General features: G+C 55.2%; 1 protein-coding gene across 1 annotated transcript in view; it reads left to right on the top strand.

Annotated features, from left to right (window-relative positions):
* RAB11FIP5 (RAB11 family interacting protein 5) overlaps positions 1 to 25,928 on the top strand; it is a 33,236-nt gene that overhangs the window by 589 nt on the left and 6,719 nt on the right. Inside the window, exons 2-4 of the mRNA XM_039333866.1 lie at positions 11,559 to 11,995; positions 12,620 to 13,286; positions 18,134 to 20,299. Coding sequence (XP_039189800.1) covers positions 11,559 to 11,995; positions 12,620 to 13,286; positions 18,134 to 20,299 — 3,270 coding nt within the window. The remainder of the gene's footprint in view (positions 1 to 11,558; positions 11,996 to 12,619; positions 13,287 to 18,133; positions 20,300 to 25,928) is intronic.

Below are 25,928 nucleotides of genomic sequence, written 5' to 3'. Positions count from 1 at the left end.
CGGTGGGGTTTGCAACACCGGGCGGGGCCTCCCCTGGATTCCCCGCTTGGCCCCGTCCAGGCGGGGGAGGCATTTCGAGGTCCGGTCCATTTTGTGCGGAGGGGGGGCCATGAGAGGAAGCCTGGCATGACCCCTGGGAGGGGGGACTGCTGGGGCGCCTGGATTTCTGGTCCGGACCTTGGGGGGGGGCGGAGGTGCAGTTGGGCTGGAAGAAGGCAGGCCAGGCCCTCCCACCCCTCCCCCGCACCAGGGGAACCTTGACCCCAAGACCGTTTCCCCAGATGTTGGGCACATCTGGGACAAAACTTGCAGGTTGTTTGGTCCTATCTGGAAGGCTGCAGCGAGCCCCCCCCCCCGCCTGCCCCGTGGCAGTTGATGCCCTGCGGAGGAGCCCTGCTGGCTGGTTCCTGGCAGGCTTCGGGGGGGGGTTAGAAACTGGGGTGCCTCTGGGAGGGGCCAGGGCCGCTGCATCCCTGCCTGGTCTCCCCACTCCGCCAGCCTCTGGGGGGGCATTGCAGGGTCTCCCAGGAAGACGGATGCTCCTGCAACCTTGGCAGGGAGGGGGGTGAGAGGCTTCCTTCCCATCCGGTCCATTTGGTGAAACTGCACAGATGGCTCCTCACTTTCCCCTTCCAGGCTGGACTTCAACTCCCATAATTCCCAGGCAACATTGCCCACCTTGGTGTGGGAAGGTGACTTTCAGCGGCTGATACTAAAAGCCCCCCCCCCAGCTTGGCTAGTTGTTTCTGCCACATAAGTCCTGTTTCCATTACTTTCTGCAGGCGTCCAGTTGGGGCCTCTTGGGAGGGGGCTTTGCAGGTTGGGGCGCCAGTGTGGGGGAGCCGTCTTGTGGGGTGCCCTCTCCCCTGCTGGATTCCAGGGGAGGGGTCGGGAGTTGACCAGGCCCCGATGGAGGGCACTGGCTGGGAGGACCTACATTTCTGACCACCCCCAGCGGCACTGCCCTCGCCTTGCTGAAGGCCTGCGCTATAAACAGGGAGCCCACCAGCTGCACTCTGGGTGTGTCATGTGCTGACTTTGGCCCAGGTTGTGTTTTTGTTCTGTGTTTTTGAATAGCTAAATTGCTTGGTCATTTGTTGCCTTGAATATTTCATGTTGAGTGGAAAAGGGCCTGCATTATTGCCCAGAAGGGGACAATGTGTGGGCCTGCTGGCAGGGCTGACCTGTGGCTGGGTTGCTGCTGCTGTTGGCGCTGCCAGGGCTTTCTTCCTGCCCGGGGTGCAGTGCATCAGTTGGGGTGACACACTGGCTTGTCCCTGGCACCCCTCCTCTATCTCCTCGGGTGCCCCCTGGCCCAGAAGCTCCTTCTACTCCCTGCTTTGGTGCAGGAAAAGGCCGGTTTCATCACAGGCGATTGTTCCAAATGTCACACAATTGTGTGAACTCGGGGCTGTTCACTTGAGATAAGGCTGACTGTTTGTTCTCCAGCCGCCTCTGGACCCAGCTGTGCCTCTTCCGGCAGAATCTCTCGGTGGCCATGACCACCTTCAGCACGGTCTGTGCCTGCAGGAGCCGTAGGAAGCAGCCTCTCCTGCGACCTGTGGGTGGACTTGAGTGGGGCTTCCCTTCAGGTCCCGCGTTTTCAGACATCGTGAGATGAATCTGCTGGAAATTAAGAAGCAACCGAAGATGCGCTGGAAGAAGGACGGGGTTGTTTCTCTTCTATAATAAGATAACTTTAAGGGGGTAAATTTAGGTTGGCCCCAGGGCTAACTCCCAAAGAGGAGTGCTGGGCTGGAAGTAACCGTTCCTGCAGCTTCTCATGAAGCCTCCAAAGAAAGTTGGACAGACTACAAGAGAACCGGGTTTGGTGGCATCTCATCTGGTGGACTTCTGGGCATCGCAGGTCACAGACGTGAACACTGAAATGAAAAAAAGGGGCTGAGCGGGTGGGGCAGCTCAGCTCTAAGAGGAAGGATGGCAGGTGCTGGGCACGGAAAGGCCCTCCTTGGTGGTGCTCACCAGTGGGGGCTTCAGCAGTGGAGTCACAAAACAGAGGGAAGACTTTAGGCTTGGTCCAGGTGGAAACAAACGTGGGGAACGTTCTTCGCTTTTATTTCGGGACCTGAGGAGACTTGCTGGAAACAAACTTCAGAATACGGATAAAGAAGAGTTTCTGTAGCTCAGTTGAAATGAAGGGTCCTCAGCACCAAGGACCCCCCCGAACTTCAGAGCTTTTGGAATCCGGATGGAGACACGTCCCTGTAGCAGAATGCGTCCATCTCAATTCAAAGAAGCCACATGCTCCTTTCGGGTGTGGAAGAAGGCCGTTTGACAGCCGGGGCTCCTTCCCCTGGTTGAGCCAGGGCCTGCCTTGCTTCCGAGCGGGATGGAGCAATTTCCCCTTCTCTCACCAGCTGCTGCTCAGCCTGGACGGCTGCAAGCTGAGCTTGGTGCAAAGGTCTGGGGGTAGTTGCAAGGCTGCATGAGCTGTGGAAGGTTTCCTGGCCGTGTTGAAATCAAGCACTAATTAACACACTTTTGTGAGTGCAGGCTTGGGAATGGCCACTGTCCACCCTGCAGGAGGGCCTCTGCCATCAGCTGACACCAGCCTTCTCTTCCATTAGCTGGGAGGGTTGGAAATCCCAATCCGGTTTTTCTGGAGAGCCCTGGGAAAATAAGATTAAGCTGAGGTTCTCAGAGTGGCGTAAGCCAGAATTCCTGCACGGCTGCCATACTGCCTGGGAATTGTAGGAATTTGTTCCCTAGAAGGGAACCAGAATAGGAAAACTCTTATTTATAGGGATGACTTGGGCAGCAGAGATAAAAAGGCAGCAATCCATAACAATTTACAAGAGGCAAGTACAAGCCACCATGACATCTAACCAGCCCACCCTCCCTGGACCGGGCTCCTTCCCATCCTAAAAGCCAGCTCCAGAAGGCCAGTAATAAGAGTGGAGGCTGTTCCCCAAGGCAGGCGCCACGACAGAAGGCAACACACGTCCTGGGTCCCTCCAGGCCCTACTGCTTCACCCAGAGGACCTCTGGAGCTGCCTGCCCTGCCGGATCTGGAATGCAGCTCTCGTTGGCTTGCAAGTCCAAACATCAAGGTGCTTCCTTTGGACTTTATGGCTGAACAGATCTGAAGGATGAAAAGCTGGGGCTCTTAGACCTTTCTCCTCTCCCAGAAGACCTCAGGTCCGGCCCCCTAGACTTCGGGAGGTGGTTTGAGAGTGACCATTGCCCTTGTCCGCTTCCCGTCACCTGGCAGCATTGCAACCTCTCTTGATTCCCGTTTGAGTTGCTTTGCAGATCTGAAGACTGTTAAGAGTGAAGGGCACCCTGTGTCAGTTCTTGGGGGGGGGGGCAGGTGAGGAAACAGGCACTGCCCGGATTCCAGGAATACAATTTTATTGTGGGGAATCTTGAAAGCCAGCCAGCGTGGCTTTCTGCCCTCTTTGAGTCTCTGTCTGTCTCTGTCTCTGTCTCTGTCTCTGTCTCTGTCTCTGTCTCTCTCTCTGTCTCTCTCTCTCTCTCTCTCTCTCTCTCTCTCTCTCTCTCTCTCTCTCTCTCTCTCTCTCTGTCATGAGTTGCCTTATGTCCTTCCTTAGTGACTCATCCAGTCCATCAGGGTTATCTCCACACCCAGCAGAGGAAATTGCAGTTTTGTGCAGCTTCTGCCTAAAATATTTTAGAATTAAAGCCGAGAACCAGGGATTCAATGAGTTCATAAGGAATGGTGGCCACAAGCTGCCTGGTGATTTACAGATTCACTATCAAAAAATTCAGCATCTCAGAATCGTGCATTTCCTGAAGCCCACCCGTTGTTCTTGGGACTCGGAGTTGGAAAAGAAAAGACCTAAGAGGTCATCAAGCGTAACTGCTTGCATCCAGCAGCATTCACTATGCCAGCCCTGCTTGATGGCTGTCCTTCCTTCAGAAAAACTCTGTGTACAGAGGGGGGGATTTTATATGACAACAGTTACGGCTTGAGACTTTGGAACCATCAGTCACAAATCCCCGGATGTTGTGGTCAGTGTGGAAGAGGGTTTGGGTGGGGGGCAGCCTGGTTGCCCTTTGGACCTCCTGCCGTCGTTCTGCTGAGAGCAGCCCGTCGGTCATTCGTGACCGGCATAGCTTCGGGCAGAGGGGGAAAGTGTTTCTCATGCTTGTGGAGATTGGGGCCTGGGTGGCACATGGGCAACGTACAAAATGTCTGTCGGGGCCTTCAGCCCTGGGGAAGCAGTTGCTGATGTCATGGTCACCAGCGTGGTCTTCTGAGATGATTGGAGTGGCCGAAGGGATCCAGTGGAAGATCAGGCATTGGATCTTCCTGGAGGACGTAACGGAATGGGACCTTCCGGGGCTGCCCTGACTCTTCAAGAGAGGCCATCTTCAAGAGGAGAACTGTCTCCTGGAGAGGCGCAGACCAGGGGCATGATAAGAATAAAGCTTCTGCACCAGGAAGCAGCTTGTCTTGGGTTGGGGAGAACTTCTTCAGCAGCTCCACCCACTGGGACCGTGTCCTGCCTTCACCAGTGGAGGAAGGAGGAGCAGATCAGGAGCTCTGGGCTCAGTGCAAAAGGGAAGAAGCTGGGGAACACCGTCTTTAGCCCGCTGCTGGTTGTGCAGGTTAAGCCTGATGGTCATTGTAATTACAGCACCAGAGAAGACTGGAGGAAAACTTCATTGAGGCAGGTAGAAGACTGGAAGAGAAGCTGGTAGGTGCCCCATGGGTGACCCACAGAAGAGCAGTCTCACCATCTGGGGATGGCAGCCCCATTCCTTGGTTCAGGGCGACATGTCGTCATCGGCAGGTTGACCGATGGGCCTCTGAGAGCCAAGTGGGACACAGAGAGCCTGGAGGCCGCAAGGCTCTGCGTGGAAGTGAATCCCCGCCGGATGGAGGTGCTTTTGCTTAGAGACGCCGGTGCTCTTGTGTGCTCTGACTCGGGATGGGAGGCCGCTTGCTCGGAAGCTGCAGGGATCGTGGCTGGGAGATCCGGACTCGCGGGAAGCGCTCAGGAAGCAGGTGGGAAACAGAAGCAGCTGGCCTTTGCTCAGCAAGTCTCACCAAAACTGCTCCCCACCAGCAATCGGCACCCAGATGAGCAAAGATTACCTCAAGTAAACAATACCCCAGTTAAGAAACCGACAAACAAGCCAACATTAAACAACCTCTGAGACCACTCAAACAGCACTGACCGGGCCTGCCACTAGAATGTCAACTCAGCAACTCCCAACTCCTTATTAGCCTCGATGATGTTACCTAGTTGGGTCATAAAATGCAGGAAAACAACCACACTCAGCACAAGACCTTTCAGCCCTACCTTTGTTAGCAAGAGAATAGACTACTGCTGTATATTCTGTATGGGGCTTCCTTTGAAGACTCCTTCTGGGTACAGCCCCTCCTGGGGGAGAACCACCATGCTCACATAACACTGGTGATGCCAGCTGGGTTTTTGGGAGGCGTCTGAGCTGCTCATATTGCCCTAAAAACTCCTGCGTGGCTTGGCCCTCAGTGCCCCCTCTCTACCCAGCCCATCCACCCCAAAGAGAGCCCCCAATTCCCATCCCATTCTGGGCGGAGACCCCAAACCGGTGCTTTCCACTTAGGGCTCCTTCCCCAGAAAAACGCTTGGCGTTTTCTTGCCTGACGTTCGGGAAACAAAGTGGTGCTTTTGGAATTGCTTTGTGGAGTTTTTAGTCTTTCCCAGGGTTGACGGAGTTGAGACACTAAGGCAGGGCTAGGCAACCTTGGCTCTTGTATGACACGTGGACTTCAACTCCCAGCTGGCTCAGGAATTCTGGGAGTTGAAGTTCACCCGTCATAAAAGAGCCAAGGTTGCCTAGCCCTGCACTAAGGAGTGTATTTGTGGCCTTGGGTTTTGCTGCTGTTCTGCCAAAATTTGTGTTTATTGGCTTTGGTTTAACTGGAATATTGTAAGATACACGTTGGAGCATGTCAGTCAGTGCATCCCGGGGATGGGGAGGGGCTGGCTTGTTCTGGCAGCTGAGAAGTGACAGAGAAGAGGGCTGGCTCAGACTAAGCCTTGGGGCAGGGGTGTCCCCCAAGGCGGGCCTGGGAATCCCGGAATAACCCGTGTCCCAAGTGTGCGATGCTGAGGCGTTGCCCTCTGAGAGTAGAAAAACGGTTGCCTTTTGCCTGCTTTAATGCACGGCATTGTTGGATGTCTGGCTGGGAGGGAGCCCTCTGTTGCCACGCCTGCTGGGCACCTTGGGCAACGTCTCCAAGGTTGGCAGCGCACTCGGGATGCCAGGGCCGAAGCCGGCAGGTGGGAATTGGCTCTGCCAGTTCCAGAAAGAGAAGTCGAGCAGGGCCTCCCGGATGCAGGGCAGGGAGGAGAGTAGCAGCCAGAAGGACGTAGGGTTCGAACCCCACAAGTGGCACCCAGAGGGAACGGGGGTCTCTTCTGTCTCTGGAGCAGGGGGACCCTTTTCTGCCTTGCTCGTCTGTCACTCATCTGCTTTGGACAGTATTGGGGAAGCAACGTGCAGGCCTGTCGGAAGCTGTGGGGAGGGTTGTGGGCCGTTGGCAGCCCTGGCCGGAGCATCTCCCGCTGAGCCCCTTCTGGGCTGTCGGGGGGGGGGGCTATTCAGCGGCTGAGCCAGCAAGCCCCTCCCTGGAAGGAATGGAGCAGAGAAGCTGGAAATTGTAAGCAGATTCTTTGCCAGGTACAGGGGCCATTTGAGGCCCAGATCTGCGGGGCCCCACAACATGGCCCTGCAGCCTTTCCCTCGGGCCCTTTTGCACTGGGCGAGCAGAGTCCCAAAGCCGGTGGCTGCCTGTTCAGGGCTTTTCAACCAGTGGTACGGGTACCACCTGTGGTGCATTAGCACCTGGCAGGTGGTACGCGACCATCCTAGAAAAGTGGTAGCAGGGGAGAGGAATGGGCTGAACCGGTGGCAGCACCGCACAAGCCTGAGCAAGAGATGGCTGGAGCTGCAGGGCTGTCAGGGCTCAGCGGAAGCGCCAGGATCAGTGCTGCTTTCCAGCTGATTGGCACTTCTTTGGGGCTGTCAGGGCTCAGTGGAAGCACCAGGATCAGCGCCAGGCTCCAGCTGGAGCTCAGCGCTGATCCTGGTGCTTCTGCTGAGCCCAGAAAAAGCGCCGATCAGCTGGAATGTTGCAGCATCTCCAGGGTCTGGTGATTTACATTCAGATGCTTGGCAACTGATTCATACTTACGACAGTCACAGTGTCCCAGGGTCATGTGAAGTGTCCAAAACCTGCTGTAACCACCCAGCAGACGGGGGGAATAAAAACCAAACACCCCCCACCCCACCCCCGCTGCCACTCCTCAACAGAAATGCTCACAACAATGAAAACCTCGGACAGGAGGAAGAGCGCCGCTGGGTGGGCAGGCAGGTGTCTTGCTCAGCTGTGGCTTGTGGGGCACTTTTTTCAGTGCCACTGTAACTTTGAACAGTCACTAAGCAAACTGTTGTAAGTCGAGGACTACCTGTACTTTTATCACTTTTTCCCTTTTTTGGGGGGGGGGTCATCAGGTTTTTGACACCTTGCTAGGCAACTGGTGTTACTTGGATATTGCCATATCCTAAAAGTGGTACAATGGGTAAAAAGCTTGAAAAGCCCTGTTCAAGCAAACAGAGGAGCAGCAAACTGGCCCAGCAGCTCTGCCCGGGCTTTGGAGAAAGGTCTGCCTAGATTGCCCAGGCTGGATTGTGGTGGATCTGTCCTCTCCTTCGCTGTGGGCTGGAAAAAGTGTGATGTTGACAGGCCTCCACTGAGTCATGTGTTGGGAAGTGCTTCCCCACCTTCCTGAAGCTTCTCCAAATAAACATTTCTCTGGAAACGGGCTGGCAGGGATGAGCTGGGGAAGCTGGTCTGCGTTGCCAAGCACAGGCAGGACGCCTGCAGGCTGCCCCGGTAGGAAATCCTCCTTGGCCCTTTGGCTGGGAGGCAGCTGGGGCAGGGATGGGCCCTCCCTCCCTCTCCTCCTTGGCCCACAGTGCACACACACACAAACACCACCACCCCCCCCCCTCTCAGCTCAACCTTTTAGACCGGGGTAGTCAACCTTGGCTCTTTTATGACTCGTGGACTTCAACTCCCAGAATTCCTGAGCCAGCCTGGCTCAGCTTGGAAACCTCTCCCTTTCCCCTCAGCATGGCTGGCTCAGGAATTCTGGGAGTTGAAGTCCACGAGTCATAAAAGAGCCAAGGTTGACTACCCCTGTTTTAGACAGAGGACCTTCCCATCTATGCTGCCTCAAGAGAACATGAGGCAGAAGAGCAAGCAACGGTTTATGCAAATATAAAGTCTACGGAAGCAAAATTCAAGGGTGACCTGCCTGGGGTCGTCCTTGAGGTCCATTTGAGAGCTTCCACTGGCGCAGAGCAGGGCTGCAGGCACAGTTAACGGTCTCGGATTTCAAGGCGTGGGACGCCTCTGCCAGCTGCATTGGTTCCCTGTCTGCTTCCAGCTAGTTGTCAGCTGTGAAGCCCTTACGATTTGGGGCTGGGGGACTCATGGGACTGGGGTCTCTCCCCAGTTGTTTCTGCCCATCCCGTCTGGTCTGGCAGGGGGGGCACGCTCGGCTCCCATCGGCCAGGGATTGCTGGGCCTGGCAAATGGGCCTTTGCTGCCATAGTGCCCACCTTCTGGAATATTCTACTTCTGGCGATTAGGGGGGGCCTGATCCTGCTGGCCTTAAGTAATGCCTAAAGACCTGGCTGGGCCTGGGGCTCTGAATGTGTGAAGAGACCTGACTCCTGGATGTGCCTCTGACTGCGAAGTTTTCCTTGGCTTTCCTGTAGTTATGATTGTGCTAATGGCATTTACTGTTCTAATGAGACCGTAAAGATGGTAATAGTAATAATAATAATACAACAATAATGATGATGATGATGACGATGTTGGAAGGGACCTTGGAGATGGGCAGCTATATAAATTGGGTTGCGGCAGTTATGCCCTGCTTTGTTTAAAGGGTGGGGGTCAAGATCTGCAGAGCCCCTTCCTTTTTTTATTGAAAAGTTTTATAAAAATTACAGTATACACCCCAAAACCCACCCACCCCAACCCCCCTCCCTCCCCCACTTCCAGAGCTGAGTACAGGGTTACCAATATAATAATCAAACTCTAACTAACATTAACCAACTGTATAAATAACCAAGTCCATAATGCGCTTTAACTCCCCTTTATTAAAAATAAACATAATATAAACAAGTCAATATTATTAAACAATACAATATCCAAATTGTTAAACAATACTAATATTAAAAATAATAATAAAACGAATAAAAAAATTCAACTATAATAAACTATTAATAATAATAATACTCTAAAATTTACTCATAAACAAAATGGAACTTTTTAGTCCCATATTTATTCTGAATATAATCTATCCATCTTCTCCAGACCGAAATGTATCTTTCTTGTGAATGATCCTTCAAGTAAGCAGAAATTTTCGCCATTTCTGCTAAATTTGACACTTTAAGCGTCCATTCTTCTATAGTAGGCAAGGAATCTTTCTTCCAATATTGCCCTACCAATAACCTTGCAGCTGTTATCAAATTCAACATCAAGTTAATTTCTTTAGCATCACAATCTACAATAACACCCAATAAAAATAATTGTGGAGTAAACTTTATCTTTCTCCTAAAAATCCTTTGAATGTTCCACCAAATCTTAATCCAAAAAGCTTTTATATTTCTACAAGTCCACCAGATATGAAAATAAGTAGCATCCAAGCTACCACATCTCCAACATTTGGGCTGTAAATTGGGATACATACAAGACAACTTTTTAGGATCCAGATGCCATCTATAAAACATTTTATAAAAATTTTCTCTTAAATTTTGGACCTGGGTACATTTCTAACCCAAATTACCTCCCATAGATCCAATGGAATCGGTTCTTGAATATTTTGGGCCCATTTTACCATACAATCTTTAACTAAATCCATTTCCGAATCCAATTCTATTAAAGCAGTGTTTCTCAACCTTGACCATTTTAAGGCATGTGGACTTCAACTCCCAGAATTCCACAGCCAGCGTTGCTGGCTGTGGAATTCTGGGAGTTGAAGTCCACATGCCTTAAAATGGTCAAGGTTGAGAAACACTGTATTAAAGCATTATAACTTCTCTTTATATGCGCAGTGCCCCTTCCTTAAGGACCAGGCGGCCTGATGGTCATTTCCATCTCTGCTTTCTGTGCTTCTGTGGCAGCTTCTCTGCCCACCATCTTGCCTGGGTGTGCTGGCGAAGGCTGGCCGGTGCCTTGCACGAGGAAGGGCAAAGAGCAGGGCTGAGTCTGTCCGAAAGCGTCCTTCACGAGGGTAGCAACAGGGAAGGGCACAGCTGCCCCCTTTCGCCAGTCGTTTGCTAAGCTGCGGGCTCATTTAATCTGGACTCCAAAACGGTGTATAAACATTTTGTCTTTTTGTGGGAAGAATTGCTTGGCTGGCTCAGGAATTCTGGGAGTTGAAGTCCACAGGTCCTCAAGGGGCCACAGTCGCCCACTCCTGCTGCAGGGCGGAGAGAGACATCCGGGAGCAGTCATGGCAGCTGCCCTGCCCTGGGCAGGAATGTGGGCAGAGCCGGAGGCACCGAAGAGACCCTCCCTAGTCTGGGGGCTGTGGAGGGGACGGGGAGGAGAAGTGGACTTTCAGACTTCAGGTGAGGAGCTGCTTTATTGTAAGGTTACACCAGTGTTTCCCAACCTTGACAATTTTAAGGCATGAGGACTTCAACTCCCAGAATTCCACAGCCAGTGTTGCTGGCTGTGGAATTCTGGGAGTTGAAGTCCACATGCCTTAAAATTGTCAAGTTTGGGAAACACTGGGTTACATTAACGGGGTCTTGCAAATCTGAAAGTCCATTTCACTCGTCCCCCCCCCCATCCCCTTTACTGCCCAGGAAGCAAGGGAGGGGTTCTCCTGAGCCTCTGGACCTGCCCATATTGCTGCTGTTGCCCCTGAGGTCATTCTGGAGAGCCATTGCATCCAGTTCCCTGGCATCTGTTTCATTGGCACAGAGGGGGCATTTTGCAAGAGTTGGCACACGGGCAAAGGTGGGACCAGGCAGGGTCTCCGCCATCTCATAGGGGAACCTGCAAGGGTGGGGGGCCCAGAGCTTAGTTAGAGCGGACCCTTTGTGGGAGGATGGTAGATTGCAGCCTGGCAGCTGTGGCCATCCAGCTGTGTGGGTGGGGCAGCTGCTGGCTTTTCTTGGTGGAAAGGAAGAAGAACCCCCCCACACACACACACACCCTGGGCACAGCCCTGCTGAGACGGGGCAGAGGAGGGACCGGCCTGCCTCTTTACGGGGTGGGGTGTGCCGGAGCAGAAGAGAGGGCCCTCCGTGCGAATCCTGATCAGGGCAAGTCCCAGGAAGAGAAGGCCGGGAGAGGGTGGCAGAGAGCAGGGCACTCTCTGGGCACTCCCCAACCTCGTGCCCCTGGAGTGGCAGCTCCCAGACGTCCCTGCCAAGGGGCCGGACAGCGTTAGGGCCAGGCGGGGAAGGGCAGCTGGGAGTGAGGGGTCGCGAGGACGTCCCCCGCCCCTTGCGAGGGTCTCTGGGTTGATGCCCTGCCCTCCCTCCTGTCCCCGCAGGTGGTACAAGCTCCACTCCAAGCCCGGCAAGAAGGAGAAGGAGCGGGGCGAGATCCAGCTGAGCCTGCAGTTCACCCGCCCCACCCTGACGGCCAGCATGTTCGACCTGTCCGTCAAGGAGAAGCCGCGCTCGCCCTTCCGGCGGCTGAGGGACAAGATGACGGGCAAGCATCGCTACGACCTGGACTCCTCCTCCGCCATCGTGCCCAGCAGCAGCGGGGCCCTGGACGAGGACCTGCGGCTGGGCCCCCCCAAGGAGAAGGCCCGGGGGGGCTTCTTCTTCAGGAGCCAGCTGCACCGCTCCTCCCTGACCGGCTCCAGCACCTCCCTGGGCTCCGCCAGCACCCTCTCCTCCGCCAGCAGCCTGGGGGGCCTGGGCAGCGCCGAGGGGGCGGCCTCGCCCAGCCGGCACAGCAGCCTCTCCACCGACCCTGCCGGTAAGTAAGCCGGGGTGGTGGTGGTGGCCAGGGATGGGGCTGTGCCGGCTGGCCTTGGAAAGACCCTCCCTGGGATTCTAGGATGCCCCCCCCGCCCCCTTCCCGCAGATGCTGCTCCTTTTGCCCTCCTGAGTCAGAGGGCTGAGTTGCTGCTCTCGGTGCCCCCCCCAGGGGGAACAACGGACGGCTGCCCGGCTGCAGTATCCGGCAGGGGGGCCCCTCTGGGTCTCGTCTTGGGGAGGAGGGGCTTTGGGGGGCTTTTTTGGAGGCCTGGGTGCAAGAGGAGAGACGTTCGTGGCCCGTCTGGAGCAAGGCAGGGGATTGGGAGTGAGCCCCCCCCCGGGTATGGAGCGTCTGACGGTCATTTCAGCACCACCCAACTTTTAAGCTGGGTGAATTACCCAGTTTTTTGGGGGGGAAACCCCCAAAAGGTTTGGTAGCACTTTTTCCAATTACAATTTTTATTAAAGGCGTAAGATGTGGGCCACAAAACCTTCTGATTTTCAATAAAATGTGTGAGTTGGAAAAGATGATACTCCAAATGAAGGGGATTTCCTCCATTTTTTCCCTTTGTGGGGCAGAGCAGCTGGGCTGACCGGTCTTTACTCCTTCCCTCCCTCCCAGGAAGAGACTTTCTGCCCTCCCCCCAGCTGACCCACAAGAGGGCCTTCAGCGATGACGTGGCCCAGATCAACCTGCTGCCAGAAGCCCTGCAGGGCCTGAGGCCCCCCAAAGACCCCTCCTCCTCCGGGTCCTCGCTCTGCATCAATGGGAGCCACATTTACTGCGAGGAGCCCTCCCCCAAGCCCTCCTTCCTCTCGCTGGCCCCCCGTCCTCCCACCCAGAGCGATCCCGGCAAGCAGGAGAGGGGCTCCTCGGTGGCCGGACCGCCTGCTGTTGAACCAGACCTGCCGCCCTGGGCTGCCAGCAGTTTCCAGAAAGGACCCCCGAAAGATCTCCCCCGGTTCATCCCGTCGCCCCCCATTTTGGCGGCGCAGGAAGAAGACAAGCTGTCTGTGAAGACCATCGCCCTGAACAAGCAGCGGGTCCGAGCCAGGAGGGAGGAGGGCCTGCAGGCCGAGAGCCAGCCCGTTCCCATGGCTGCCCCCCTGGCCTTCCCCCCGGAGGTCAGGAGGGTGAGGCCTCAGGACAAGAGGGGCCATCGTGGGGACGGCAGGGGCCAGAGCCCCGAGCCCGGGTCGAGTCTGGAGGCTGCAGCTGGAGGGAAAGAAGAACCTCGGAGCGGCTGGATCTACCAGCAAGATCCCAGAGAGCCGATTCGAAAGCCCAGGTGAGCCGGCATCTGTGGGACGGCGGTTGGAAGGGGCACTTCTGGTCCAGCCCTGTTGCTGACCCTTTGCAGGTGGGAGGGAACGCCTGGAGGGGCAGCTGCCTGGACGGGGGCACTTCAGGCGCCTGATTGCGGAGCCGGGGGCAGCTGCCTGAGTTTGGGGGGTTGCCCAACCTTCCCAGTGCCAGGATTGCCTTGGAAATCCCCAATTGGCATGAATGCAGCTGCTGGCCAGGATCCAGCTGCTGTGGAAAGGAAGGCCAGGTGGGAGATGAACCAGGGCGACACCTGTGGCAAGGCTGCGAGGCAACGTTACTGTGGCAGCTGCTTCCGAGACCCCTGCCCAGGGGGGAACGGGGCCCGCGAGGACCTTTGGGGACCGCCTGTGCTTGGCCACTGCCTGATTGTAATGGGGTCTGTTCTGTCATTACGGCAGCTGGACATTTGAGTCCGGGGGGGGGCCCTCTTTGGAAGGGCAGCAAAAGGGAGGAGGAAATCTAGAAGGGGGCAGGTGGGGGTGGGGGTGGGGGCCCCCAGATGAAAATCACCACTCTTTGCTGCACCAGTCAGCTTGGGACGAAGAGAACAGGGTCCCAGTTCAGCCCATCACTCTGGATTGCCCCCTGCACGGCTGTAATGGCTTTCTAGTAGGAGACGCGCAGCGCTGGGCTTCCACTCCTCCCTTGCCTGCTTCCTGGCCACCCCGTGTGCCCCCGGAGGCCCCCCCTGGGTGGAAGAATCCATCTGCTGGCAGCCCCAAAAGAGCATTTCCACCTCTCTCTGGAAATGGCGGCCACTGGAATGGAGCTGTGGTCATTTCCGGACCCTCAGGAGCCCCTGGAGCTACTTCCTGAGTTCCTTTGGGGAAAACGGGATTAAAACGGAGGAGCCAGCACTGCAGGGACTAAGCAGCCTCTGTGTAGTGCTGGGCCCCCATTTTGGGTCTGGGGCTTCCGTGGCGGGGAAAGGGCCTGCGTGTCTCAGAGGCCTCTGGAGCAGTTTTGGGGGAGGGAGGGTCCACCACCCCATCCAGAGGGGATCCCCCATTCCAACATTCTGGCCTGGTTGCATAGATTGGGGTGGAGGCCAGTGACCATCCGCTGGAAACGGTTCCCACTGCTTGAGTGAGAAAACCAAGTGGGCGTTCACATGTCAAGGTCAACGTGATAGTGGGCGATGACCCCGAGCCCTGGTCAGACGGCCTCCAAGAAGCTATGGGAGGAAAGTGGAGGTCAAACGGGAGCAGCAGCAGCAGCTTCGATGCTTCTGAAGTGGCTGGGCTGAAGCTGGGAACGATGCCCGGCTGGAGGGAAGGAGAGGACCACGGCGGAAGGCGACCTGGCCAGACTGGAAGTTGATATGCTGGCCATTTGGCATGGGTCACCTCATATTACAACCGAAGAGTAGCAAGTTGTCTCTTGTGGTCGAAAAAAGCAGAAGAAACGGAGTAACCATCATGAACACAATGGTGTTAGGGTCACATACCTCAATTCAAAACCCAGCTAACCTTATTCGTATAGGTGGTCCTCGACTTATAACTCTTAACGGAAGCTCCCCATTATGGTCATAATTTGTGATGGCCATAAAACAGGTCAGCCACGTGTCTGGCCTGATTTTACAAAGTTTTTTTTTGTGGTGGTCATTAAATGAATTGGTTGTTCACCGTTGTCTGGTTTTGCTGAAAACTGGATGCAAGTGTCGGTTTTGGGCAGAAACGCCGCAGAACACTGTCACGCGGCCATGGGACAATGCAGACGGTTGTAAATACGGATCGGCTGCCCGAAATTGAGTCACGTGACCACAGGGGGTGTGGCCATTGGACCTTTGGAACTGAATCGTAAGCATCCCCAGGGAGATCGGTTGTAACTTTGAGGACTGCCTGTATCACAGCAACCCACAAAAGTGGAGGGAGGGTGTGCTCAGCAATGCACCCAAAAGAGCCGCCATCCTGATTACAGGAGACCGGAGTGCTCAAGTGGGAAGTAAACAAACATCTGGAAAGAAACGGAGATCTGGCTTCAGGGCATCACGAGGAGGAGGGGAGGAAGTTCAGCCAGGAAAAAAAAGAATCCAGATTCGTGGCAGGCCCGGCCTCAAGGCCACCAGAGGAGCCCCCCCTGCAACCTCCCAATGGGGGCAGGGAAGGTCAGGGTTTCTGCTGGGCCATCAGAAAGGAGGAGACCCACCACCGGTTCCCTGCCTCTCCCAACGGTTCCCTGCCTCTCCCAACGGCAGGAAAGGAAAAGGTCAGGCCGGCCAGGAGTGACCTCCGCTGTATTCCGTATCATCACAAGATAGAGCTAAAAATAGACGCAGCGGATTAGACTTGATGAGTAACTGAAATGATGTCAGGAAGCAAAATTATTCCAAAATGCTGTTAAGCAAATAAGGGGGAAAGACCTTCAGCGGAGAGGTTAAAAAAACAAAAGCCGAAGAAAGCCAGAGGAAAAATTGCCCCAAGCGGAGGGCAGGAACTGCTGCCACCTAAGCAGCCCTTGGACAGCCAGGACAAGATCTTTATTTAAGAAGATCTCAGAAACCTTTCTGCCGAGAGGGAAACGGGAGAAGACCGAAAAAGAGCAGCACAGGAAGACCTTGGGCCATTTTGAAGAACTCTGGGGGGGGGGCAATCCCAAATTAAAGATGTGTATGAAGATAGATTTATTTATTACGTTTCTATGCCACCCGTCTGGCTAGTTCAGCAACAGGTTTATCCGCTGAAGCAGAGCCAGATGATCCGGAGGGGGGGAAGTTAAGTGGGCTGAGAAACCATTTCTAAAAACTCAGCTGCAGCCGTGGTTGAAAGAGCAGCTGAGCTGTTTTTCCATCTCTCTTCGGAAGATGGTGCAGTTGGCAAAGCTGCTCACAACTTGGGTTTGGCGAGCGAAATACAACTGTGGCCCAGGGCTCAGGAAGATGCCCGGCTGAGGAACATGCAAAGCACCAAAGGCCCCCCCCCTTGCATTTCTCTCACGTGCCTTTGGGGGAGACAGTCCCCCCCCCCCCCCACAGACATCCCTGATTCACTTTGCCTGCCTCTGGGGGGTAACAGAAAAGGCAGCAGAGTCCGTGATTATCTGTACTGTAGATCACAACTTGTGCATGGTTTAAAAAGGGAGCATAAGAGGGTAGCTCAATCCGTGTGCCCACTGAAGAATTTTTATAGTGGCCAGAAAAGCCACAATTTGACTGGAAGGTGAGGCAAGTGAGCAGCTCAGAACTGTGGAAGGATCAGGCCAAGACTGTCGGAGAAGGACCGGCAGAGCTAGGGGGAGGAGTGAAAAGGGGAATCAGCCTGGAATTGTCACATAGGCACAAAGGAACTAACTCCAACCTCCCTTAAATTGCATTGACCCTTATCGGACTCCAAGTGGGTGCCGGCCATAAGTCGGTTAAATTGGGCCTTTGTGTGTGTGGAGCAGGTTTTTGGCACCTGACCAAGGATCCTGAAAGGCTGATTCCTGCAGTTTCCTGGCCCTCCGGCTCTTCCGCAGAGTCAGAAGTGATTTTGGGGAGAAGCTAGAGCATCCCCAAGGCAGGAGAGGAGGCACCCCGTGGCAGAGAGGACGGGGCATGGTTCCACGATGGTTTACCCTTGGTAGGCAAATCCAGCCTGGTCTCAGCCTGTCTAGTGGAGAAGGAGGCCTGGGCTGCCCTTCCCAGCTCCAAGAATGACAGAGGATCTGGGGTGCCTGCGGGGTGCCCACTCCCCCTCCACCTCGGATGATTGGGCAGCTGTGCTGAAGGCAAACGGTGTCGGCTGTCCGGAGGGAGAGATCTGCCCATCTAGCCGAAGGGCTGGGCAGTGCCTTCCCCCCCCCCCAGCCGCCTTCTGCCTGTCCAAGGTCCGCGGTGGGGGTGGGCTTCTCTGCTGCCAGAGGGGCTCGTTCTGTGGAAGGGCAGACAGTCTTGGCAGGGGGCCAGCACTGTCCGGCTGACTTTCTGACTTCCTGAGCTGAGCTTCTCGGAAAGGCTTTGGCAGTGCCCCTCTCCCCAGACCTGCATTGGGAAGAGAATAAAAGCATGAAATTGTAAAATAAAAAATGGAGGAAGGAAGCCAGGGCGCAGGGGGAGCCACGGCAGCCTTGGGGGCTTCAAGGGAGAGTAGAGGCAGTCCCCGGAATCCCTGCAAGGCCCCCCACCCCCAATAAAGGGTGCAGCATTGTTACTTTCGAGACAGGAAAAGAAGGACTTTCAGGAGGGGGGAGGGAATTCAAAGCCATCCTGGGGGGGTAGTCCCAGGGCTGTGGGGGGGCAAGGTCAAAGAAGCTTGGGGGGGCAAGTCCCCAGTGGAAAGCCCGTTGGGGGCAGAGTCTGGGAGGGACCGTGCCCTTGGAGTAGTCCAGACCCTTGTGTGGGGAGGCCCAGCCTGCCCCCCCAACCGTGAAGGGGGGACCCACTTTTTTTCCGCTGCTTTGTGCTGCTTTTAAGTTCTCCATTTTTCTGGCTTCTGCAAAGACTGCTTGCTGTGGTTCCATGAGGGCACTGGGGGGGGGGTTGTATCGCATCGGTGTGTGTGTGTGTGTGTGTGGCTGTTGTGGACCTAAATCGTTTGTGGCACTGAATTGTGACCAGTGTGTGATCAGAGTTGGGGGGGGGACCCTTCTCTTCTTTCCCAGGGCCTTCCGGGTCATCCGGGAAGCTGCCTCTGCTCAGCCCCCCAAGTTGCCTGCCCAGCTGGCTACCTTGCAGCCGCCCTTCCTTTCTGCCCTCCTGACTGCCAAGGGCACCCCTTGGAGGGCCCCTCCTACAAGACCCCCAGCCCTGCCCCAGACAGGCCCTTCCTTGAGGACTAGCTCCTTGACGACCAGATACTAAACTTGCTTCCCTGCTCGCTTTCTCCCTAGTTCCCAGCCTGGCCTGCCTGCTACTCCAGAGCTCGCCAAGGACCCCGGGGTGGTCTCTGAGGCTCAGGGCCTCCCTCCCTCCATCCAAGCCGGAGAAGCGCAGCCCGAGCCCCCCACCCCACCTGCCAGCCACCTTCAGCCATCGCCGCCTGCTGCCGTTGCTGCCGTTCCTGCGCACCCACCCGTGGAAGGGGACGATGGCTTTGATGCCTTTGCCGCCAGCCGCCTTCAGCCAGCCGCTCCTGGGCCCGCACCCCCTCCCACCACGGAGCCCCTGGGCCCAGCAGGGGGGGCAGCTGGTCTCCCCCCACAGCAGGAGGAAGGGCCCCCCAGCCCTGACAGGGTCTCACTGGAGACTCCGGACTGGCTGGGCTTCCCCTTTGGAGACAGAGGCCGGGCCTGGAGTGGGTCTGGGGAGGCCTTGCTAGTGAGGGGGGCATTCGGGGAGGGAGCGAACTCTGCCCCCAAAGCAAGAGGCCTCCGAGAGGAGCGGGCCCAAGGGGAAGCCGCCCGTGGCCAGAGTGTGGTGCACCTGGGCTCCTCTGCGCAGACAGTACCTGTTGCCCCAGAAGAAGCGCTCAGCTGGACACCGGAGAGCTGCCCAGGCAACCGGACCATCCCGTCCTTGGCTGACCCCTCCTCGGAGCAGCTGGACTGGGGCCGAGAGCATCAGACGTTGCCCCGAGGCCAGCCGACCCCCGACGCTGAAAGCAGCGAGCCCTCTTGGCTGCCGTGGGACCCCGAGAGGGGAGAGGACGTGGGGGCCGAGGGGGCCGCCCCGATCAACCGAGGCCCTGCCCAGGAGGAGCAAAGGGGGCCAGCACAGACTGAGGTGCCGAGGGGGCCAGGGACCCCTCCTCCAAAGCCAGCAAGGAGGGTCCCCCCTCTCCAGCTCGCCGAGGAAGCCAGTGGGGCTGGTTGGGGCACGCCGGAGAGTCCACAGCTGAGAAAGGCAGACCTGGAGCCCCACCAGCACTTCCCTCCGGTGGGGGCAGCTGGTTCCCCTCCAGCGGCTGCTGTCTCCCTGGTGCCAGCAGTGATCATTGGAGCCGGCGTCTCGGGGGGGCCCGAGGACCTCCCACTGGCCCTTGCAGAGGGCGAGGCTCGGGGGGATGATGAGCGGGGGGCCCAGGAGGCATCTTCAGGGGACACCATCTTGGCCACGAACGAGGGGCCCAGCGAGGAGGCCCTGCCATTCTCCACCTGCTCCTCCCAGCTCTCCTTGGGCGGATTAGGCCTCTCGGGGGTCCCTGAGAGTCCCAGGCAGGATGGGGAGGCCGGCTTTGCCCCCTGGGGGCTGGAGGGTGCCTGGCCGATGGGGCTGCCCGGGTCGGCCTCATTGTGGAGCTCAGAGAGAGTCCTCCAGCCCCCTGAGCCCCCCCAGGGACCCCCCGAGCCCCCCCAGGGACCCCCCAAGCCCCCCCAGGGACCCCCTGAGTCACAGGTTGAGCCCAGCCCGTCTCTGCCGTTCTGGTCCGCCTTGGAAGAGCAGCGGGGGCTGCTTGGAGGGGGCTCCAGCTTGGAAACCCTGTCCGGCCTGGGGCAGAGCGATGTGGCCCCTGGGCTGGCCCCCTTGCAGCCAGAGCACGAGCCGGACCTCCCCTCAGGATTGCCCCACGACCAAGCCATGGATTTCCGGAAGGCTTCTTTCTGGCAGGAGGGCCGGGGGCAGCCAGAGAGCGAGCACGAGGACCCTGCGCTGACCCCAGGCAACCCCTTTGCCCCCTGGGCCGCCCCCTCGCCACAGAAGAACCCCTTCGTGGAGGTGCCTGCTGCAGAGGCCCCCTGGGCTCAGGCTGCCATCCTTCCGCTCTCCCCCACAGTCGACACCCAGGGCCCCGGGGGGGTTCCTGCAGCGGCCAGCCCTCCCAGGCAGCTCCATTCTCACAGCTTCTCTGCGGAGCTCCCGGGGGCCCCCAGCTGGCCCGGCCCCCGGCCCTTGGCCTTCTCCACCCCTTATTTCCAGTCCCTCCCAAGCCCCACGGACTGCCCCCTCCCTTCTGCCCTGAGGCCCCCAGCCACCGGTGGAGGGGCTGCAGCGGATGGCCAGAGCGGAGGCCCCCCGTTCCCCTTGCTCTCGCCCCCCAGCACGGACGCCTCGGCTCCTTCAGTCCTGCCCGTGGAGATGCTGCTGGCTCAAGACGCCCCACGCCAGCAAATGGCCAGGTGAGGGTGGGCCCTGTGCCCAGGTGTGTGTCTGTGTGTCCGTGCCTGTGTGCGCTACTTTGCAAGTGTGTGCCTCCCATCTCTCTGCCTGGGGCCTCTCTGCTGATTCCTTTGGCTGAGCCAGGCTGTGCTGTGTGCTGGGGTCCCTGGGCGGGGGCCCGTATTTCTGGCCTCCCCTCCCCATTTCTAGCTTGAGCTGGCTTCCTGGTTCCCAGCTGCACAGGGCTCTCTCCCTCCCTAGCGGGTGGGGGGCTCTCGTGTGCAAGGCCAGCCCCCCTGATGATGGTAAGGGCCACCACTTCTTGGTCAGGGGCGAGGTGGAAAACGTTGGGGTCCCTGACTCCCCAAAGGCTCCTCAGCTGAAATAACCAGCATTGCTTGGCAGGGATGGTGCCTGAGGCCAGGCCGGCAGTGGGCCTGGATTGCCAGCCGGGGAGGCCCCTGCAGCGTTTGGCTCTGAGGCCGGAGCCCTCCCCAAACGGGGCCTTCCCATAACAGGAGCCCCTGCGGTGCTCCAGATTCTCAGCCCCAAAGGCCAGCTGCTCTGCAGGCTGGGGATCCTGGGGATTGTAGTCCCCGTGCCTCCAGAGGATGACCTGGGTGCAGCTGTGTTCCAGTGGCTGAAGGGCTTCTGAGTGGGTGCAGAGTGTTCCCCCTCCCCACAGCCCAGCCTCTGCAGCTGCAAGGGCCACCCACCCAGGGGAAAGGAGGGGAGTTTGAATTCGGCCTTTTCACATCCATCCCTGGTTGTGAGAGGAAGTGCTGCGATTCTTAACAGAATAATGGAGTTGGAAGGGACCTTGGAGGTCTTCTAGTCCAACCCCCTGCTCAAGCAGGAGACCTTCAACCATTTCAGACAGGCGGCTGTCCAATCTCTTTCTAAACGCCTCTAGCAATGGAGCGCCCACGATTTCTGGTGGCAAGCGGTTCCACTGGTTAATTGTCCCCACTGTTAGGAAGTTTAGTCCTTAGTTCCAGGTTGCTTCTCTCTTTGATTAGTCTTGCATAGTTCCGCAGAGGATCCAAGGATGGAGGGGCCTTTGGTTGGGCCTGGACAGCCAGGACAGGGCTGCCCCTGCAGAGACAGGCGGCAGCTCCCGTGGGGTGCTGTGTGGTGGGAGCTCCTGCCCCCCCCCCGGCTCTCCTGCCTCTTCCTGTAAGGGGAGGGGTAGGAACTGAGCAACCGCCTCCTGGTTGTGCTGCTTTAGCCTTATTGTACCTGTCTTGCCCGAGTCAGTCTCACTAATGCTGGGCGTCCCCTGTGTTTGTTTAATCTGTTTATACTGCTTGATAAGCGACTCTGGGTGGCTGAGAGAGGGTAACACATCCAGTGCAAGGGAAAAAATTAAGAGAATGAGACGAATGGAAGCCTGCCGGTCAGGGCCCTGCGTCCAGCTCTCCTTCCCCAAGGGCAGCCGGTGGGGGAGCAGAAAAGCTGCTGAAGTCAAAGGTGAGAAAGGAAAAGGACGGTGTGGCTTGTCCAGCTCTGTCTGGTAGGAAAGGGTCAGGGGGTGAGGGAGAGAAGGGCCCCCCCTCCTCGGCCAGTTCACTTGGGTTGCTCCAGGCAGGGAAAAGGGTGCCCCCCCGTCCCTCCCTCCACTTCAGGTGCTGCCACGGCTGCTGACCTCTGACCCCTGCTCTTCCTGGGGGCTGCATTCAGCCCATTGACCCTTGCAGCCCTTGCGGAGGGAAGGCCGATCCCTCCACTTCCTCTGCCAGAGCCCTCCTTCCTCCCATAGTTATAATATAAACAGGAAGAAGAATGGCAGTCACAAAGTTTAAAACAGATGAATCGGAAAAAAAGATATGTTGAAATAAATGTAAAATAAAAAGCTCAGTTTTATATGAGGCTAGTTTTCTGTATAAAAAAATGAACAGATTTCTTTTAGCCAGGATTTTAAATCAAGTGTGATAGAATGTTTTCATGAGCGTAAAAACTATTTTTAGCTGCAGCCCTAGTATGCTAAACCCCCAAATTCTTCATGTTTAATAGATTCCAGATGTTCAGAATATCATTCTTTTTCACCTTTAATTCTTGAGTTATCAAACTGAAATCACACTGCTGCAAAACAAAACCTCATTTATTCATTCAAGTTACTGTCACTCCTAAAATATTAACACTTCCAGCATGTAAAGATTTCATACTGTCCTTCCTGCATATCTACTGGAGGGTTCTATTCAAATGAGAAATAAAAACATTTTAGTGGTGTTAATTGCACCTTAAGACCGGAAGTTACTAATTCAACATTTTTAAATCTCTTTGCTTTCTGAACAGGATAGTCCAACTCTGTTATTGCAGACTAGCCACATACAGCTGAATACACTGTTTAAGTTTTGATTCCAGCTGCATCAATACTTTAAGCGTTCCAAATGTTGATTTCAGCCCAAGCTGTAAAGTCAAAAAGATGTTTCAAATTAATATCTATGTCCTAACTATAATTTGTGAACAGTTTTCAAAACATTCTTGGATTTGTGCCGTAACAAACAGGTTAATCTTTTAAGATGACCCCAGACTGTTTTGAGATTTGCTGCAACAAATTTAGCACAGCTGTCTGGAGGGAGCTAACATTCCTTCTCTGGAATTACCTTGGCATTGGCAAAGCGGTTGGCGCAGTTGCCAGCAGGTGGCACTAGTGCTGCACAAAAATCTCTCAGCCTGCAGTAAGTCAGGATGGGGGGGACCCCTCATCGGTGGGCTACCAAGAGAGTTGTAGGGATGATTATGCAGCCCTGGAGCTCCCTCCCCCTCCTTAAAAGGGGTCTCCTGGGTGCTGATGCAGCTGCCCACCTGGGTGCTCCCCAGGGCCTGGTTGGGGCTGGGCTGAGATGAGCCAGGAGGATCTTCTGGGGTCTAGCTCAGATCAATACGGGAGCCATCTTGGCTGCCCTCTTGTGAGGCTCTTGGAGTGGGGGTTCCTTGGCTGGTCAGAGATGAAGGAGGGAGTTTGGGGAGGAAGGGAGGTTCCCGGCCCTCCCCCTTTGCTCGCTTGATCTGAAGGAGGGGAGGGGACAGTACCTTCCAAGGAGGGGGGGGGGCAGGCCGGAGCCAGCAAAGCCCGGAGCAGGAAGGGAGATGGAGGAAGATGCAAGATAGGTGCTTCCTCCAGCCTTTCAGGATATATTCCCATGGTGGGGAACCTGTGGCACAGGTGGCATGCAGAGCCCTCTTTGTGGGCATGCGCAACATCGCCCTAGTCCTAGGCCTTCAGCTGGGTTTTATAAAACCTTTTCGCTTTAGGCCTCTGCCGCTGCGTGCAAAAAAAAGAAAAAGGTTCAACAATCAATCAATTTCAACTTCTCGCGGGGGAAAAAAAAATCTCGCAAAGTTGGAATTGATTAATTGAATTTTTTAGTCCCACCTGGTCTGCGGTTACCATGCAGCCATGCCCACCCAATTGGCCACAACTACCCAATGGGCCATGCCCACCCAGCACCCGACATATATAAGTGAGTTTTGGGCTGCAGTTTGGGCACTCAGTCTCTAAAAGGTTCGCCCTCACTGATCTAGTGGATGTATATTAAGAGCTATGGTGGCGCAGTGATGAGAATGCAGCATTGCAAGCTGACTCTGCCGACTGCCAGCAGTTCGATTTTGACTGGCTCAAGGTGTACTCAGCCTTCCATCTTTCTGAGGTGGGTAAAATGAGACCCAAATTGTTGGGGGGCAAACCCTTTAGAGAGGGCTGTAAAACAGTATATAAATCTAAGTGTTATTGCTATGGCTGTTGCTATATGGATTCCTTGATAGTCTGAGCTCAGTTGTCTGCTTGCAGACACTTCATTATCCAAGCATGTAGCATAATCAATGTGGGCAAGTGTTTATATACAATAGTTTGCCCTGCCAGAGTTGGTGGGGATGTGGTTTTTATCCTATTGGTAGTTTTTTTATTAGGATATTTTTTTTTGTTTGACTGTTTGTCTTGTGTTAATCCTTGCTTATCTGGGTGTGGGCTGCTAGAGAGAATGTGTTCTGATCTGTTTGTTGGCGATGTCCATTTTGCTCTATGAGTTCATGGTGACCTAACCCTAACCCTAAGTGGAATTTTCCTCCAATGGGATTTTCCCATGTATTTTCCCAGGAAAGCTAGATAGGGCAGCGTAGAAAAGTCAGTGCCCTCCTAACCATACCCACGCACTCCGAGTTTGTTGGCGATGTCCATTTTGCTCTATGAGTTCATGGTGACCTAACCCTAACCCTAAGTGGAATTTTCCTCCAATGGGATTTTCCCATGTATTTTACCAGGAAACATAGATAGGGCAGCCTAGAAAAGTCAGTGCCCTCCTAACCATACCCAAGCACTCCGAGTCTGTTCGCTATGTCCATTTTGCTCTATGAGTTCATGGTGACCTAACCCTAAGTGGAATTTTCCTCCAATGGGATTTTCCCATGTATTTTCCCAGCAAACCGAGATAGGGCTGTTTAGAAATATCAGTGCCCTCCTAACCATACCCAAGCACTCTGAGTTTGTTGGCGATGTCCATTTTGCTCTATGAGTTCATGGTGACTTAACCCTAACCCTAAGTGGAATTTTCCTCCAATGGGATTTTCCCATGTATTTTCCCAGGAAACATAGCTAGGGCAGCGTAGAAAAGTCAGTGCCCTCCTAACCATACCCAAGCACTCTGGGTTTGTTGGCAGTGTCTATTTTGCTCTATGAGTTCATGGTGACCTAACCCTAACCCTAAGTGGAATTTTCCTCCAATGGGATTTTCCCATGTACTTTCCCAGGAAACATAGGTAGGGCAGCCTAGAAAAGTCACTGTCCTCCTAATCATACCCAAGCACTCCGAGTTTGTTGGCAATCTCCATTTTGCTCTATGAGTTCATGGTGACCTAACCCTAACCCTAAGTGGAATTTTTCTCCAATGGGATTTTCCCATTTTTTTTCCAGGAAACATAGATAGGGCAGCCTAGAAAAGTCAGTGCCCCCCTAACCATACCCAAGCATTCCGAGTTTGTTGGCGATGTCCATTTTGCTCTATGAGTTCATGGTGACCTAACCCTAACCCTAAGTGGAATTTTCCTCCAATGGGATTTTCCCATGTATTTTACCAGGAAACATAGGTAGGGCAGCCTAGAAAAGTCAGTGTCCTCCTAATCATACCCAAGCACTCCGAGTTTGTTGGCGATGTCCATTTCGCTCTATGACTTCATGGTGACCTAACCCTAACCCTAAGTGGAATTTTCTCCAATGGGATTTTCCCATGTATTTTCCCAGGAAACCTAGATAAGGCAGTGTAGAAAAGTCAGTGACCTCCTAACCATACCCAAGCACTCTGAGTTTGTTGGCAGTGTCTATTTTGCTCTATGAGTTCATGGTGACCTAACCCTAAGTGGAATTTTCCTCCAATGGGATTTTCCCATGTATTTTCCCGGGAAACCTAGACACGGCAGTTTAGAAATGTCAGTGCCCTCCTAACCATACCCAAGCACTCAGAGTTTGTTGGCAATGTCCATTTTGCTCTATGAGTTCATGGTGACCTAACCCTAAGTGGAATTTTCCTTTAATGGGATTTTCCCATGTATTTTACCAGGAAACATAGATAGGGCAGCCTAGAAAAGTCAGTGCCCTCCTAACCATACCCAAGCACTCCGAGTTTGTTGGCAGTGCCTATTTTGCTCTATGAG

Source organism: Crotalus tigris, unplaced genomic scaffold, assembly GCF_016545835.1.
Source record: "Crotalus tigris isolate CLP2741 ecotype Arizona unplaced genomic scaffold, ASM1654583v1 scf7180000024513.1755786, whole genome shotgun sequence".
Classification (NCBI taxonomy): domain Eukaryota; kingdom Metazoa; phylum Chordata; class Lepidosauria; order Squamata; family Viperidae; genus Crotalus; species Crotalus tigris.
Note: the sequence above shows the minus strand (reverse complement) of the source record. Positions and strands in the feature narration are given on the sequence as shown.